The sequence below is a fragment of the Musca autumnalis genome, unplaced genomic scaffold (genome assembly GCF_047663935.1).
Source record: "Musca autumnalis isolate F117 unplaced genomic scaffold, ASM4766393v1 scaffold_1, whole genome shotgun sequence".
Lineage (NCBI taxonomy): Eukaryota > Metazoa > Arthropoda > Insecta > Diptera > Muscidae > Musca > Musca autumnalis.
The window spans coordinates 253,944,110-253,962,287 of NW_027411644.1; the positions used below are offsets into that span (position 1 = coordinate 253,944,110).

The following is an 18,178-nucleotide window of genomic DNA, read 5'->3' on the forward strand; positions in this document are numbered from 1 at the left end:
GTAGGCTAGTTGATCCAGCTGTACTTTCTTGTAAAGCTGGACCTAACGGCTAGCTCCCATTGTGAAGAACTGAATATCAGACGCTCATACAAATTTAACGATATCTTCAGCTTTCTCAGGTAGAAGCTTTTGCAAGTAGAGTGGTAGAGTAGAGTGGTCACGATATATGTCGATAGCCAGGCAGCTCTAAAGGCATTCGGGTCCTTTACCATTTAATCTAAGACTGTTCAAAATTTTAGTTCTGTTATAAAAACTTGCAGTTGGATTGTTACATTTTGTTTGGTACCAGGGCGCTGCAATGTTGAGGAAAATTAGATAGTCGATGAACTAACAAGACGGGGTTCCTTCCCACTCTTTTGACCTACAATTGGAGGACTATGTCAAGCCACCGCTTTGCTACTTTCTCGATAAACTCGACTAGTTTTACTTTGAGAAAACCGTAAGTATCTGGTATACATTGGTGTCCAAATATATGAGAGAGAATTGTTGGGAGAGTAATGTCCCTTTGTTAAACAACGGCTGACATGGCTCTCATTTGGATTTTTTATTCTCTGTTGTTACGACAACGTAAAGGCGTATACATCAACGCTGGTATGACAACTCGAAGTAAATTTGTCCGGTACCCTCGAGATGTAGATTTTGCCTCCCTACTCTCACTTAGCAAGTGCTCCCACAACAACATTGCATATTTAAGGCTTTGCGAAGACGATTAAGAGACTGTTGCCATCGAGCGAGCACCTTCTCTGCCAGTGTCCAAGTTGGCTGAGCAAAAGGCACAGGCTGTTTGATACCCATGAAATTATATCCCTCTCTTACCTGCGGCCCTATTAAAATGCTGCAGTGAATATGACGCTGGTTATTTCAGATCTTCTTACGTTCAATTAATCTTGTCTCCTTGTCTCTTCCCGTTTCCCCTTTTCATCTTCTTTCTTTTTCGATGATGAACACAATGGATCGCGGGTCATCATTTGTTGTAGGTTCCCGTTTTTATCTCTGGACATCTCTCTCTATTGATCACAATGATCTCTTCTGACGTTTCTGGATGGGTGGGTCATAGTGATAGCACCCAAACAGATACTGCATCTGCAATATCTTGTTGCGCTGATGTACTGATAAAATCTTTGCCTCCTCATGAAAATTGTTCAATTGTGGCTTTTTGCAGTTCTGAGGATGGCAGTTTTGATTATTCTTCCACTGCGTAGCGCTAACGTTTACATGCCACACTGACGTCGCATAGCAAACCACAGACCGGCCTATAGTTTGTGGTCGCAATCAGGACAGCATTGATGAATATTTCAGGGGGAGCCTAATTTCAGCAGTCAAAGTAGTGAACAGTAGATTTAGCGGCGCGTATTTTTATATCCACCAGATAGAAAAATTTCACTAAATCAGCTATGTAAATACCATACCATACCATGGGTGCCACCGTGGTGCAATGGTATGCACGCCCGCCTTGCACGCAGAAGGTCGGGGGTTCGATTCCCCGGCCAAGCAACATCAAACATTTTTCAACGGTGGCAAAATACCCCTCAGTAATGTTGGCGACATTTCCTGAGTATTTCAGCCTTAAAAAACTTCTCCACAAGTGGTGTCTTAAGACACGCCGTTCGGATTCGGCGATAAACAGTAGGTCCCATATCATTGAGCTAAATATGAATCGGGGTGCACTCATTGATATGAGAGAAGTCTCCCTTGTCCCGTATGGGATGTTGTGGAACAATGTTTTTTTGTTTAAATACCATAACCTGTAATATATATCTGTATCATACATACATACATATGTCATCACTAATTATCGTCCAGAGATTGTGGATTTCAGGAATGTACTGTTCCGAAAATATCACCCCCACCTTGGCCAACTCAATGTTTCACGTTACGGGTCTTCGACATTTTACTTCTGAAATCCGGAAACGACAGGCGTCCATACAATGTTTCAATTTTGTGCAGAAACGGTCTACTGAAGCAACCTTTCTTTCAGAAAGGATTTAAAGAAGTACCCTTTCTTTAAGAAAGGAATAGAAGAAGTACACTTTCTTTCAGAGAGGATTTAAAGAAGTACCCTTTCTTAAAGAAAGGATTTTAAGAAGTACCCTTTCTTTAAGGAATGGTCTATTGAAGCAGAACCTTTCTTTTAGAAAGGATTTAAAGAAGTACCCTTTTTCAGAAAGGATTTGAAGAAGAACCCTTTCTTTCAGAAAGGATTTAAAGAAGTACCACTTCTTTAAGAGAGGGTCTATTGAAGCACCATTTCTCTCAGAAAAGGTATATAGAAGCACCATTTCTTTTAGAAAGGATCTGTGGAAGCACCTTTTTTCAGAAAAGAACTTACGGAGGATCCTTTCTCTGAGAAAGTGTCTTACGAAGCACCATTTCTTTCAGAAACTTCGGTACTAGCGACATAACGATCTATATAGCACAATTCTCTTTGTACTATCACTCACGTGGAGCTCTATAAACTATCGGTTAAAATGTCGTGCTCACCTCTTCGTATCTATTAAAGTCTCGCCGTTGAATGAACACTCTTTCTATCATCCGTCCTTCCCAGATTCGAAATTATTTGACCCTTGCCCATAATTTACTCAATCCCGTACCAATGTTGCATTGTATCTGTTGATTTAGTAAATCGTTCCATTTCTTTTCGTCTGTTGACTCCAAGAGTAAATTCCCAACTACTGGTTCGTAAGGCGATGCTCATCACTCTCATTTCCTAATCCTATCGATATTGTTGTTTAGAGTATTCGACTTGTTAGAGTATTCGACCAGTCCCGGAAAACTCTCGTAGCTGGCCAAATATCCGGAATGCTCATTTGTTGTTGTTATTGCTAACAGTGTTTTGTCGTACAACCATGGGATCCTCTGTTACCAATGAACGCTTTTCACGGGTTGGGATATTTCTCCTATAAGTCAAGAATGCGGGAAAGTTGAGTGGAACACGATTATTGTGATTGGAAAACTTTTCTTACAGAGTTATCGAACTTCGCCCTCCCTACAAATCCGTTTACCCATTGTTCTAGAATTCATTCACGTTTCTGCAAAGAAGCTCACGTTTCTGCAAAAACTATTTAAATATATAAATGTTTGAAGACAGAAACTCATACCAAAAGAAGCTCCTTCAACAGAAAATTATTTCAATATGAAAATGTTTAAAGACAGCACCGCATACCACTGAGTTTTTGTCCATATTCTCTTCTCTCAAAATAAAGTCGCTATAATTTTTTATCGATTATTGTCCTTATCACAATTTCTTCATAAGCACATCTTTAGTATCTATTAATCTGCATAAGCTCATGAAATTATTCATGAGTCATTGAAACGTAGTAGTGGACACGTGCTGAGTGTCCTCTTTGAGTTATAAAAGTAAATCACTTGCCATTCATTCATAGTGGCACATAAAATAAAAACAAATGAGGCTTTCTCTTTTGTCATTCATTTAACTGTTACTGTTCTTGAGTTAATTTTGTTGTAATGAATAAAAAGTCTTGTAAATTATTAACAAAAAAAAACTGTTGGGACTCACTGCACTGCTTTCTTTTCATATAATTTTAACAAGGAGTACGTACACACATACAGAAGGTGTTGTAATAAAAGTTTTTCTCGTTTATAACTTCTTTTCATAGTTATTTACTTGGATATATTACGTACCTATATACATATACATAGCTTGTGGTTATTATTTACACTCTTGTTTGTAATTAACAAAACTTAACTCGAGATTTACATTCGAAGTGTATTTTCAAAGTTTTGTAAGTGTCAGTGTGATATATTAGATGCACGATAATAGAGTAAAGTGTTAATTATAAAGATATAACATACAAATACGCATACGTATATACATACGTGTCAACTTGGAGAGAACTATTATTATCCGAGGATAACGGCCATAAAATACATTTATTTCTAATTTGATTTAGTTCCAAAATTGAGTAGTTTCGCAAGAGCTGGGTAACTGTAGCGAGTAATCCCTTGGATTTCCGACTGAAGTATTGCATTAATATCCAGCAGTCGAATAGAGATTTTAGTTTCTGGTTCTTCAATGTAAAGTCACAGTCCCGTTCTCCCCCCTCAACTCAAGGACTCATCTATATAACCGCAGTTTTCGGCGGGTATTTGTGCATCGATCCATATGCCTGTTCCTTGTATTAGTGTTTCACGACAAAGCCCAGTAAGAAATACAAAATAAAAGTAAAAATAAAACAACAACACTGTCATACAAAAATAAAAGTAACTACACTTGTTTCGCGCTCTGACACAATATGATGTATTGAATCCCCGCGCCGTGGCCACTAATATGTTCTGTTGGTATGCTCGATGGTCTCTTTTGATCCGCTAACCAAACGCCTTGAATGAACAAAGAAAAAGCCCTAGTTAGTGGCGCGCTGATGCTTAAGCAACACATTCTTTCGACTTTTGGTAATATTTATACCCTACACCACTATGTGGGGAGGGTATTATAAGTTGGTTTTGGCCAAAAAGTTTGTAACGCATCGAAATAATGGTCGTAGACCTAACTTATATATACCAAAATGAATGTCTCGACGAGCTGAGTCGAGTCCGTCCGTCCGTCCGTCTGTCCGTCTCTCCATCTAAACCTTGTAATCACGCTACAGGCCGCAATTTTGATCGGATCGTCACGAAATTTTGAATGTTGATTGGGGTCCCGGAGGGGAAGAAGCCTATTGATTTTGGTGATGGTCGGATAATATTTAGAGGTCGGACTGGGCAAAAAACTTATGTGGACAATAAAAGTAGAAAATATCACCTTTCTAATGATGTAAAGTAGGTTCTCGTAGGTGATCAAACAACGAAGATATCACAATAGTCGCAAATAAAACCCAAATTTTCATTTTTGCAATTTTAATTATAATGACGAATATTACAGCTTTGGTTGGGGACTTTCCAAAACCAAAGCCTGGCTATGAAAGTAGAAGATCCCATCTTTACAATAATGCAAACTAGGTCGGCGCAGGTGACCAAATAACGGAGATATCGCAATAGTCGGTAATACATCCCATTTTTCCACTTTTTTGGAAATCACGCTACAGGTCGCAATTTTGATCGGATCGTCACGAAATTTTGGGGGCTAATGGGGATCCTACAGAGAAAGAAGCCTATTGATGTTGGTGATGGTCGGATAATATTCAGGGGTCGGAATGGGCAAAAAACTTATTTGGAGAAAAAGACAATTTTTTTTCCTAAGCGAATATCTCAGCTTCAATATGGGGTATACCAAAAGCAGAACCTGGCCATGAAAGTAGAAAATATGGCCTTTCTAATGATGTAAAGCAGGTTCTCGTAGGTGATCAAACAACGAATATAACGCAATAGCCGCTAATAGAACCCAACTTTTTATTTTTGCGATTTTAATAATAATGACGAATATCACAGCTTCGGTAGGGGATCTTCCAAAAACAAAGTCTGACTATGAAAGTAGAAAATCCCATCTTTACAGTGATGCAAAGTAGGTTAGCGTAGGTGGCCACATTTTTGATCGGATCGTCACGAAATTTTGGGGGCTAATGGGGATCCTACAGAGAAAGAAGCCTATTGATTTTGGTGATGGTAGGATAATATCTCCGCTTCTAAAAGGGGTATATCAAAAGCAAAACCTAAAGCTAATGAAAGTGAAAAATATCACCTTTGCAACGATGTTACGTAGGTTGTCGTAGGTGGTCAAACAACGAAGATATCGCAAAAGCCGCTAATAGAACACAACTTTTCATTTTTGCGATTTTAATTATAGTGACGAATATCACAGATTTGGTTGGGGACTTTCCAAAAGCAAAGTCTGACTATAAAAGTAGAAGATCCCATCTTTACAACGATGCAAACCAGGTCGGCGTAGGTGAACAACTAACGGAGATATCGCAATAGTCGGTAATACATCCCATTTTTCCACTTTTTTAGAAATCACGCTACAGGTCGCAATTTTAATTGGATCGTCACGAAATTTTGGGTGTTATTGAGGGTCCCACAGAGGAAAAAACCCTTTGATTTTTGATAATGGTCGGATATTATTCAGGGGTCGGAATGTGAAAAAAAAAATATTTGTTAATATTTCCCTTCTGTAGGAGGTATATCGAAAGCTAACAGAGAAAGAAGCCTATTGATGGTTGGCATACCTCCCACTTTTCCACTTTTTATTTGGGTTGTACTGCACTTAAATGCGTTTCAAAAAAATTGACTTGTCTTAATGAAGACATTCAGAGCAAAGGCGCTTAGTTATCCCAATTTTAATATTTTGAATTTTATTAGTCTAAAGCTTATGAACAGGGGTAGTGGTGTAGGGTATCACATAGTCGACCCCGACCCGACTATAGCCTTGGCTCACTTGTTTTCATTACATTGTTGTGGCGCCCGACGTTGACTACTCTGGAGAAAAAAAAAATACGTTATGTTATCCGATGCGCAGCTACCATTGATTGTTGAAAGCTACTCATACTGAAAAGAAATAGGATAGGAGGGGGAGAAGAAGGGAGAGGGAGAGGAAAGATGTAGGGTTCTCAGATATACAGAGAGTTATGGAAGAAAGGTGGTTAATTAAACTTCATGTCCACCCCATAGTCATTTAAGGTTTCTGCAAAAATTGAACAGAGCTGAGGGCTATATAGAAGGAAAATTAGAGAGAGAGAGAGATATACTACCCAGCAAAAATGCCAATTACAAAACCCTCTACTAACACATTATTTTTACAAGGGCATGTCGCGTGAAATATGTAGTTATTTTTTTGACCACTTAAATAAGTAGTTAAATGAGTGGTACTTATTTATGTGGTCAAAAAATAAATACAAATTTCGCACGACATGGCCTTGTTAAAATAATGGGTTAGTAGGGAGTATTTTTGCCGGGTACATAGATCATGCACTCCAAACAACCTGTGTCTTTATTTGACAATGAGATTAAAGTGACAGCATCACATGTTAGACGGTCTCGGCACTCAAATTCACGAATAAGCGCCAAAGGTGGCCAAAATCAGGAAATACTTCTTTAGGAACAATTACTTCAAAAGAAATTTTACATCGCCTCTGTCTGCAGTTTTATTTGCAGACTTTGATTTCGACTTCTTTTGATTGCCAGTATATGACACAGATGGAGAAGGTGCTCGACAGTTGCAATCTCTTCCACGTTTTCACATAGCCTGCAGTATTCAATGTTGTTGTATTTCCACTTATTTGTCATAGATCTAATTCTGCAATGACCATGCTGATCTCAGATTTGCGTAGTGAAAAAAGGGAAGCAGTTCTACGCCCTGAGATTCCCGGCCAGATTTACTTCGATATCTTACAATCAGGTATGTCTTGCCAAATCCTTACGATTTTCTCTGCGTAGAGCTTACCGAGTTTGCTAAGGAAGAAGCAATGCGGTGGATTGACACAGTCCTTAACCCCAAGGTCCGAGGACTGGGAGCATCGTCTTCCCACTTCATCAACAATCTCATTTCCCTCAATATTGCAGTGCTCTGATATCTAGTAAATCATAAGGACTATATTAAAACTTTAATGATAGACCTACAATTTTGAACAATCATAGATTAAATAGTGCAGGAACTTAACGCCTTTAGAGCATGTATACCGCGACTATCCTGTTTGCAAATTCTGTCATTCCCTCTAACAGTTCTAAAACTTTCAACACTGCAAAAACTTCTGCCGTTAAGTTTATCGCCTAATGTTCATATTCGCTCCATCAGTGAAGATGGATAGGCTATCAGGAAGTTGTCTACCCTGCGTCCACTCACTTATATTGGGGATTCATGCCTCAGCTGTGTCCAACTCCAGGATTGGCGAAATGTAGTCTGGATTAAGGCCGTAGTCGTTCCGGCCGATTTCGCTTTTGTCGCCCGTAGAAATGACTCTTGAAGCCTTAGTCATCCCCAGTATCAGGAATAGCTATCAAGTTGCTGATCATCAGCATGGATTCCATAAGCAGCACAGCACGACAACAGTGCTGCACGCCATCTGCACATATATTTGTCAATTACTCAACCAGAGAAGGCCGTGTGATAGAACAGTGATGGTGGCGCTTGATTACCAAAAGCCTTTGATGCAGTCAGACACTCCACGCTGTTTGAGGACATTGAGCAGACAACCATCCGACCAAGCTTGAAACGTTGGATAGTCAACCATATGTGTGGACGCCAGTCGTACGTGGAATTCAGGAACAAGAAGTCAAAACCCCGTAGAGAGAAACAGGGAGTTCCTTAACCACTACCACTCTTGTATTTCGTCCCCTCCAGACGGCATCGAGATCGTAACGTATGCGAATGATTGCACGATCCTGGCGTCAGGTACCTTCCCTGATGACATCTGTGAGAGAACTCCTATTTAATCGATCTTACCACCATTTTCCATTCGAGGAATATGCAGATTTCCGCCACAAAAATCTACAATCACTCTCTTAATGTTGATTTTCTCCATCAGACTTTTTTTCTGATGTACCTCAATCATAGGTCCTCCAGTAAACGGGGTTCTTGGGTGTTTCGGCTTCCTTTTGTGTGGTATACTCGTTCTAGCTGATTATTTCCCTGCCATGCCCGTGAGGGACTACGTTGCTGCATGTTGCGTGAACGCAGCCCCCACTGAGTCGACGTCAGATTACGAAACTCTCCCGCAGTCCCCTCAACAGCAACCGCACACGCAGCATTTAACACCAGCCGTTGTTGTTCCAATCTCAGAATATGCATTCTTTTTGCAATTAAATTGCAATAACTCCGTGGTAAGATCGAGGAAATAGTGGACTTCATGAGTCGGAAGAATATCAAGGTCGCGGCGGTGCAAGAAAACAAGCTCAACAACAACTGTAGCTTACAGTTTTGTGATGGTTACAACATATTAAGGAAGTATCGCACCAGAAGTGGAAGTGGGGGATTAGCTTTCATATTGCACCAGTCTGTTCAATACAGACCAATTTTGCTTGAGGCTGTCTCTAATGACCCATACATGGAATGTATGGAAGTAGAAGTTAGGTGTGGAACTGCCGAGATAGAGTTGCTAAACGTATACATCCTGCCGATAAATAGCTTTATGCCAGGTTAGCCCGAGGATCATAACCATCTGGTCTTGGGGGACTTGAATGCGCATCATGAGATGTGGCATTCGGTCCTCGGAAACGAGCAGAGGGGTACAGCGCTGGCTGAGCAGATTGACAGCTCTACGTTTTGTTCGGTGAATGAGGACACCCCTACCAGAATTAGAGGAGAGTGTCACAGTTCGTCAGACATAAGCATCGTGTCACCTGGTCTGACAAATGACGTCACCTGACATTTTTCTTAGATCAGACCATCTCCCCAAAATTGTCTCCCTTAGCACACCACCCGATTTCATCACCTCTGAACGCCGCACATTCCTCAATAATTGGAAAGCAGATTGGCCGAGTTTCAGAGAGTTCACTAATCATCGCTTCAGAGAACTGCCCAATCCGTCTGATGTTCGGGTAGCTGAAACGACGTTCCGAGACATCATCACTGCCGCAGCCGCTCGCCATATACGTGCTGGTAGAATACCAGAAGTAAGACCAAACTTCCCAGCAGAGGCGCCGGGATTAGCAAATGAACGTGATGAGTTTTATCGAGCCAACGCCACTTACCCCAGAGTCAGGGAGCTGCCACTGGAAGTTAATACGTTGGTCGGCGAACATAAGCGGAACAAGTGGTTAAATCGTCTGAAGATTTTTAACATTGGAGTCGGTATAAGTGAATTGTGGGCAACGGTTAAGTCACTCTTGAACCCCGGAATAAGGGAAGATAGGACCTCAGTCACGTTTGGCGACGTTATGTTGACTGACCCTAAGAGGTACGCAAGTTATTTCAATCGGCAGCTTGTCTAGCACCCCGGGAGTGACAGGGCGAAGAGAAGAGTACTACGTCGCATCAGATCTCTTCCTGCCGCGGATGAACCACCACAGCTTACAATGGATGATGTAGCGAATGCCATCAGGAACGCTAAATCATTCAAAGCGTTGGGCCCTGATGGAATATCCATGGTAATGCTGAAACAGCTGGATGAACCGGGAGTGGAGTGCCTATCGCTTGCCACCATCATTGTTCCCGAAGTCTGGAAAATGGATAGGGTGGTCCCGCTACTGAAGCCAGGCTAGGATGCCAGCAAAAGTGAATCGTTTAGACCGATTTCGCTTTTGTCGCCTTTAACAAAGACGTCAGGCGTCAGAAATAGGTATGTATCTAGTTGCCGATCATCAGCATGGATTCCGTAACCAGCACAGCACGACAACAGCGCTGCACGCAATCTCCACACATATTTGACGAGGACTCAACCAGGATAAGCCGTGTGATAGAACAGAGATGGTGGTGCTTAACATATCAAAAGCCTCCACACTGTTTGAGGACATTGAGCTGACAACCCTCCGGCCAAGTCTGAAACGTTGTATAATCGATTATATGTCTGCACGCCAGTCGTATGCGGAATTCAGGAACAAGAAGTCCAAACCCCGTAGAGTGAAACAGGGACTTCCCCAAGGTGGGATGATATCTTCGGAACTGTTTAACCTCTATCTCTCATGTATCCCGCCCCGTCCAGACGCTATCGAGATCGTAACGTATGTGGATGATTGTACGATCCTGGCGTCAGGTACCTACCCAGATGACATCTGTGAGAGACTGACTGACTGTTTAACCGATCTTACCACCTTTTTCCACGCGAGTAATATGCAGATATCCGCCACTAAATCTACGGCCACTCTGTTCACCACATGGACGGCGCAGTATATAATAGAGTTGAATGTCGCGGTCGATGGTAGCAGAATTGCGACCACAAACTGCCCCAATGTCATGTCGTCCGCATACGCCGTAGCTATCTGGGACAAAAGTGAAAAGTAGAAACGAGGTCCTCAAGTCAATAGCCGGCAGCACTTGGAGTGCTGATAAGAAAACCTTGTTGACTACATATAACGCGATAGGTCGTTCTGTGGTAAGCTATGTGGCTCCAGTTTGGTCCCCGGAATTGCGTGATACGCAATGGGGAAAGATACAGTAACAGGATGCCTCATGTCTTCAGTAGACCATCTACATGAGGAGGCGAAGTTGCTTCCAGTACATCAACACAATGAGATGCTTTCGTTGCAGTATTTGCTCGGGTGTTGCCGTGAGAGCTATCCCCACATCAAGAAGGATATCCACGCTCTAGAGGAAGAGGTCCAACGATACAGGAGAGAGTTCTTATCTATCAATATGCATATGAATCAGGTTTAAACACCATTCACAGGGACGCAGTTACCAAGTCCATAAGCAAATATAGTGTGAATGAAGTCCTCGGGGTACATACCCCATCTATCGCAGCTGAGGAGCGTCATTTGCCACGACAAACCAGAGTAGTTTTGTCTCTCAGCATGCGGCATGAGCCTGCACGACACTAGAGCTGGCAAACTATCGATATCGGTCCCACTAGATTTTTTCGATATTTCCGTTTCAAAATATCGATAAAATCGATACTATCGTAGATTTCCTACTCTTATTTATTTAGAATCCAAAATGGCCGACAAATGTGTTTTGTTTACATTTCGCATGTCATTGAAATACGAGGCGAATTAGAAAAGTTTGCGGCCTAGGCAACACACAGTGTCGCCAGTCGTCATTTGACTTTTTTTGGAAAGTTTGACAGTTTTTAGCCTAAGCGTACTCAGGACACTTTGATATACGACCCTGTGTTGTGTTGTTTACAGTGACTTGAAAAAATCACTTTGCAAACAATTTTCTTCCGATAATTTTTCACAACTTTCGACGTGGATAATCACGGCAAAGGACCATGCTATAGCACTATGAAAAACTGGCCAAAAAACGAATTTCTTGAGGGTCCTGGTGTCAGAAAAAATTAAGCCGTGCGTGAACAAATAATGCAAGATCGCCATGTTATGTACCGTGAGATAGAGGCATCCTTGGGCATTTATTCCACCAACTAACATTTGATATTGCATGAACACTTGGCGCCAAAAATGGGGTTTTTCTCATCGGATCCCGTGTTGATCGGTGCAAGAAATATCGAAAAAATACAATCGCGGTGATTTAAAACACGTTTATAAGAAAATGCAGAAAATAATTTCGACACGATCCTAGAGGACCTCTTAAACTTAACTTTTTCCGAATTTTCTGTGGAAGCTACCCGATGGAGTAAGCCGATATAATCCATATTCGAAGCCGATCTATATCTGCAAGGAATAATACGATGTGCAAAGACCAAATCGATTGATTTCTTCGATAGTTATCGTTCACATCATTTTACAGAAAAAATTTGAACTTTTGTGGGGTAGGTACTCGAAGCAGTGGAGCGATATGGCCCATATTCGAACTTAAAGTAAGTTTGGGCAAAATATTACGAAATGTAAGGTTTGGTTCGACTCGCTTGATCCGTTCGAGAGTTATCGTGATCACCAGCCAGACAGTCTGACAGACAGACGGACGGACTCTAAATGCTAAATCGACTGCAAATAGTCTGAAACGAATTTCGTCCAAAAATACTTGAGGTCTAAAACCTTTATTTCGATGAGGCGCATTTTTGGTCGTATCAAAGTGTATATACGCTCGTCAGCCTAAAGGCTGAGGATATAAACATTTTCGGATATTGCTTCTGTGGCTTTTCTTTAGTGATGGCCGATAATATCGATATAAAAAACTATTTGTCAATATTGGCGTAAAAAATTAAGTATCGATAATATCGATATTTCCATCGATGGTTTGCCAGCTCTACACGACACACTGCACCTTTTCGACTGTCCTGCCAAACCTACTCACCTTACTCCAGTGAGTTACATCCCATCGAAACAGCTACTTCCTGCAACTAGTAACATACCCAGAGTCAGATTGAGCAGAAGAACGAGCACACAAATATAAAATGTTTTGTGCAGTCATTGTCTGAGGCTATTTTATCAAACCTTTTGAATTATTTTGCAAGAAATCTCATATACACTTCAACGTTTGATAGCTAAGTCCAAACTATTGTACCCTTCATAAGCCAACTTTAAACCAAATTTGATGTTATATAACCTCAAAATCAGTTTCAATGAACCCCTCTTAAGTACACTTTCCTTAAATTTTGCCTACAATTGCAACGCAACGGTGCCATTGCACCACTTAATAAGCAAACCTTACAAAACAAATTTTCTTTTCAAATATTACATTGACCTTTAAGCAACCCGTAGAGGTCATTGTGGTTGCTGTCTAAGTTAAACACTGGCACCTGAGTGGTTTACCTCGATTACAGCTATGCATAAAGTATGAACTCTATGCAAACGCTTCAAACGAAAGAACAAAACGTCAGCAAATGAATGGCAAAACGGCAGTGTTTTGTACTTTTGCGGAATAATTAGAGCGGAAATCATGCAGGCCCCTCTATACCAGCCTACATGCCTGCATTAAGAATACCACTTTGATGTAAGTTATGAGTTTGTGTTCTTCTCACTTGGCAATGAAATGAAAGAAGGAAAGAACATTTTTGTGGAAAACAATTCGCACTGACAGCAAACAGCAATTTGATCTATAATTATAGTGGGAGGGAAGTGATTAAGCTGAGCTAAGAAGATAAAGGTCAAAAGGAAATGAGAAAGTAATTTCGAAATGAACTTACTTGACTTAAACATGCACATGTGTGTGCACATGTGTGTGCACATGTGTGTGTTTGTGAGATATTTTAAATATCCTACAAAACCAACGAAACGCAAAAGACTGTCCACAGGGGCTTGTACTCCCAATTAATTTTAAATGTCATACGCCTTCTGAAACTTTTTTTGTCTATGCCCTAAACACTTTAAATTTGAGATAATTCCGGTATTAAAAATTTAATATTACAAATTCTATTTTGGCGTCATTCCCACCTTTTGTGGTCTTCATTTGTTGTTGTAATGTTCTTTTTAGCTTCACATATTTTTGGTTTCTTTTTTCTGTTTAATAAACATCCTTAACCATTAATTTATTTATTATTCTTATCGAATATATTATTAACCCCTTGTTGATGTGGGCGTTTTGTGCCTCCCCTTCTCATTACAGGTGCTCTACCATTTGTAATGGCCACCACTTTTTGTTTCACCCTCAAATGGAGAACTTTGGTTGTAGCCTCGTATTGCCTGTTCTCGCTGTGGGGTCTTTATAAGGTAAGTTCGATTATATAATCTGTGTTGGTTGGTTTTGCAGTGTCGACAATGGCATTGCGATTAATTAATAAACAAATTGCTTGCTCAATAACCAATCATAGCCGATGTAGAGATAAATAATTTAAATTAAAAATCAATTTCAATAGGTTGCAATAAATTCATTACCAGGAACTATAGACAGAATTTTTATGGGAATTTAATTTAAGTCATCAGTACACTAATACCTCGATTTGCAAAAACAAGGCAAATGGAAACACCACATATTTCCACATGTTTGTGTGAAGAATTTTTTTTATTGGTTCCAAAGAATTTCCACATGTTTGTGTGGATATGTGGTTTTTAACATGCATTGATACAAATTCTACGTATATAATATTATTATTAGCACATTGAAAATATCAGAATCAGTTCATTTACGACAAAAATTAACTAAAACTAATATAAATTCATTCCTAAAAATATTTTTTTTTGTTAAACTTCATTATGCGGATAATTCAAGCACTTTATTTCTCTGAGAAAAACTGTCTTGTAGTACGTTTACATTTACGAAATCGAGTGGATTGCATACTTATTTAGCTGGCCCATTACAGAACATTTGTTCCATAAGCCGAACTAAGAAAAGATCTCCAATTCTCTCTGTTTGTGGCTTCGCATTGGCCCGCCAGTTCTGCGTGTACCGCCATGTGGTCCGTATGTAAACGCCTTTTTAGCAGGTTCATCATCGCTCATTCTTATGATATGGCCTAGCCAACGCAATTGTTGCATCTCGATACGTTTACCTATACTGATGTTGTTGTATAGCAGATACAGCTCGTGGTTCATACGACGTCGATATTCACCATCAACTCGTATTGGCCCGTAGATCTTTCGAAGAATTTTTCTCTCACGCACTACTTTTTCTGATTGCGCAAGTACCCAGGAGCCATATATTAGCACAGGTAGTATCAGTATTTTGTAAAGCATTGTTTTTGTTTGACGAGATGTGGCCTTGTTTTTAAACTGCTTACTTAAGCCAAAGTAGCATCCGCTGGCCAACAAAACTCTTCTCTTTTTTCACAACTGATGTTGTTTGTTGTGTTTATGGCTGTGCCGAGGTAGGCTGTCGAAGGCTGCTTTATAATCGACAAAAAGGTGGTAGTTGTCGATCTGCATCTCTTGGGTCTTCACCAGGATTTGCCGCAGGGTAAATATCTGGTCAATGGTGGACTTGCCAGGTCTAAAGCCGCATTTGTATGGTCCAATTATTTCGTTGATCATGGACTTTAGTCGTTCGCCCAATATCCCTGACACTATCTTGTAGGCGATAGGGAGAAGACTTATGCCCCTATAGTTGGAGCATAAAGTCTTATCTCCTTTCTTATGGACGGGACACAGGATGCTCAGGTTCCAATCGTCGGGTACGCGTTCTTCCTGCCAGATGGAGCTAACTACCTGATGTATACACCATATCAGCGTGTCGCCTACGATTTTGAACAGCTCGGCTGTTAAGCCATCGGCTCCTGCAGCCTTATTATTCTTTAGCCGGTTTATTGCTGTCTTTACCATCTTGACTGGGCGGTAGACATTCAATACCATCTTCTGGGATTGAATCTGTGGTACCTTCGTCGTCTTCGCTACTATTGGACACCAACAGTTTGGAAAAATGCTCATTCCATATCCTGAGCACATTATCTCTATCAGTTACCAAATTACCTTGCTGGTCTCTACAGGAGGATGTGCATGTACCAAAGCCATAAGTTTGATGTGTTACTCTTTGGTAGAACTTTCGGACTTAATTCTGGCTCCTGTACATCTCGATTTTCTGACACTCTAGCTTTTCCATTTCTCTCTTTTTCCTGCGGAAAAGACATTTCTCCTCTCTCCTGTTCTCCCGATACCTCTCTCGTGCGCTACGCGTTGCTACTGATTGTAGAGTAGCTCTATATGCCGCATTTTTCTCTTCACGAGATGCACGACACACCTGGTAATACCATGGATTCCTCGGTGGAGGTCTCTGGTATCAACCCAGCAAAAATTCGGATCCATTAGTCATTACGTAACCCATTACAAAGTAATGTAAACAAGCTTCTTTTCCCATTACAAGTAATCTTAAAAGTAATGCGATACTTCTTAAAAAAAATACAAGGCAAACCTACTTACTTTGCTCTTCACTAAGTAATGAGGACGGTGGCACAGTGAGTGTGTGTCCGACTATAAATCCTAGGGTTGTGTGTTCAACGCTCACTGTCGGCACGCGAGTTTTTTTCCTTAAAAAATAACAGTTCGTGTTGCACATGTGCACTGCACATTTAAGTTCTTAAGCAACCCTTAATGTTCGTGTGCGTGGCATAGTATGTAGTGTCTTTGGCTAGAAATCAGAGGGTTCGTGTGTTCAACTCGCATAGCGAGCGAAATAAAATAAAGTAAAATAAAAGTAAGAAGTGTGATGAAATTAAAAAATATCTCTACATCAACTGTTCTAAAAATAGAATTTTTTTCAACTTACTTTTCAACTTCTAGTGGCCACAGAATAACTAGTTATTCTAGTGGTCATAAAATAACTACAAACTGAGTGCGACATGCCCTTGTAAAAATAATGGGGAAGAAAGGGGGTTTGCGAGGAGTTACCGCTGCCAAAACTCCCTTACAAAACCCATGATTTTGGGAGGACTTTTTTTGCTGGGAAAGTATGGATTTTGCGGTTGTTTGCATGGAATGGGCAATACTTTGCCGTTGTGCTGATATGTTATCGGGACGAGGAGTGCTTTGATTAAGCAATTGGGCCAGTTGAGTGGAATGCTGTGGCTATCTGTTCTGATTGCAGCTTACCGATGTCTAACTTTCGTGTTGTGTCTTTTCGGACTTTATTCGCTACGTTTAACCGGGTACGTACCTTTGCTGCAACATGGTAGTGGTCCTAGTCTATGTTTGCTCCTCGGTACGAACGTACTTCCAACACGCTCGATGAAGGTCTCCCATCTATCACAACGTGATCAATTTGATTTATTGTTTTCTGATCTGGAGACAGCCAGGTGCACTTATGAATGTCTAGAAGCTTAAATCTGGTGCTGCTAACTACCATGTTTTTTGCCGCAGCAAAGTCTATCAGCCTCATTCCGTTGTCAGATGTTTTACTGTGGAGACTGGATTTCCCGACTGTTGGGCCAAAGATATTCTCCTTTCCAATTTTGGCATTAAAATCGCCTAGAATAATTTTAATGTCATGGGCCGTATGTTTCTTCTAAGCGCTCATAGAACATATCTTTGGTCTGTTCGTCTTTGTCTTCAGTTGGAGCATGGGCGCAGATGAAGCTAATGTTGAAGCATTTTGCTTTTATCCGTATTGTAGCAAGTCTTTCATTCACTGGAGTGAAACTGGAGACCAGATGTTTTAACTTCCGACTAACTACAAGTCCGCACCCAAACTTATGCTTTGTGTCATGGCAGCTACAGTACAGTGCGTCGCCTTTAGGTGTTGTTGTGACGCCTTTCCCAATCCATCGTATTTCCTGTATGGCAGTAATATCGGCCTTGCACTTTTCAAGTATATCTGTCACTGCGTAAACTGCACCTTTAGTCCGGTCAAAATAGACATGCGTATAAGGGGGAAATAGCAAAAATTCCCACAAAGCAGAATTTTGGTTGAGAGCTAGGGTTGGCTATTAGAAGCAACGTCCTAAAAGTCCCCATCGATCCCATGTGTGCAAAACAAGTTATTCGGGGTCAAAAGTTCATTTTTGGAGGCATTATTCAGTTTTTTTAATTTTTCTAATACTAAGCAAAAGCTCGCTAAAGTAAAAGTTGAAGATTCAATAATTGTCTACAAGATTGGTCTTTATGATTCTTAAAAAAGACTTACCATTTTCGAGATATCTCGATCTAAAGGTCAAATAAAAAATTAGCCGCGTAAGTACATTATGAGGCGAACCGGTTAAAGTAACGACACTATGTGTTAGATACTTCCGTAAGCTTTCAAACGATATCCACTTTGCAGTAAGTGGTTTTTAAATTTGGCCTTTCGGGTCTAATAACCGGCGAACCGGATCCGCAACCGTTGAAAATTATACATTTCCGTAATCAGCGCAACAAACCCTACCTTCTGACAAAA

At 40.6% G+C, this 18,178-nt stretch overlaps 1 protein-coding gene across 5 annotated transcripts in view; it reads left to right on the top strand.

The window, feature by feature from the left end:
- LOC141389381 (uncharacterized) overlaps positions 1 to 18,178 on the top strand; it is a 540,923-nt gene that overhangs the window by 472,798 nt on the left and 49,947 nt on the right. For all 5 annotated transcript variants that reach the window (XM_073960812.1, XM_073960816.1, XM_073960814.1 and 2 more), the window contains one exon: positions 13,988 to 14,091. In XM_073960812.1, the coding sequence (XP_073816913.1) occupies positions 13,988 to 14,091 (104 nt within the window). The remainder of the gene's footprint in view (positions 1 to 13,987; positions 14,092 to 18,178) is intronic.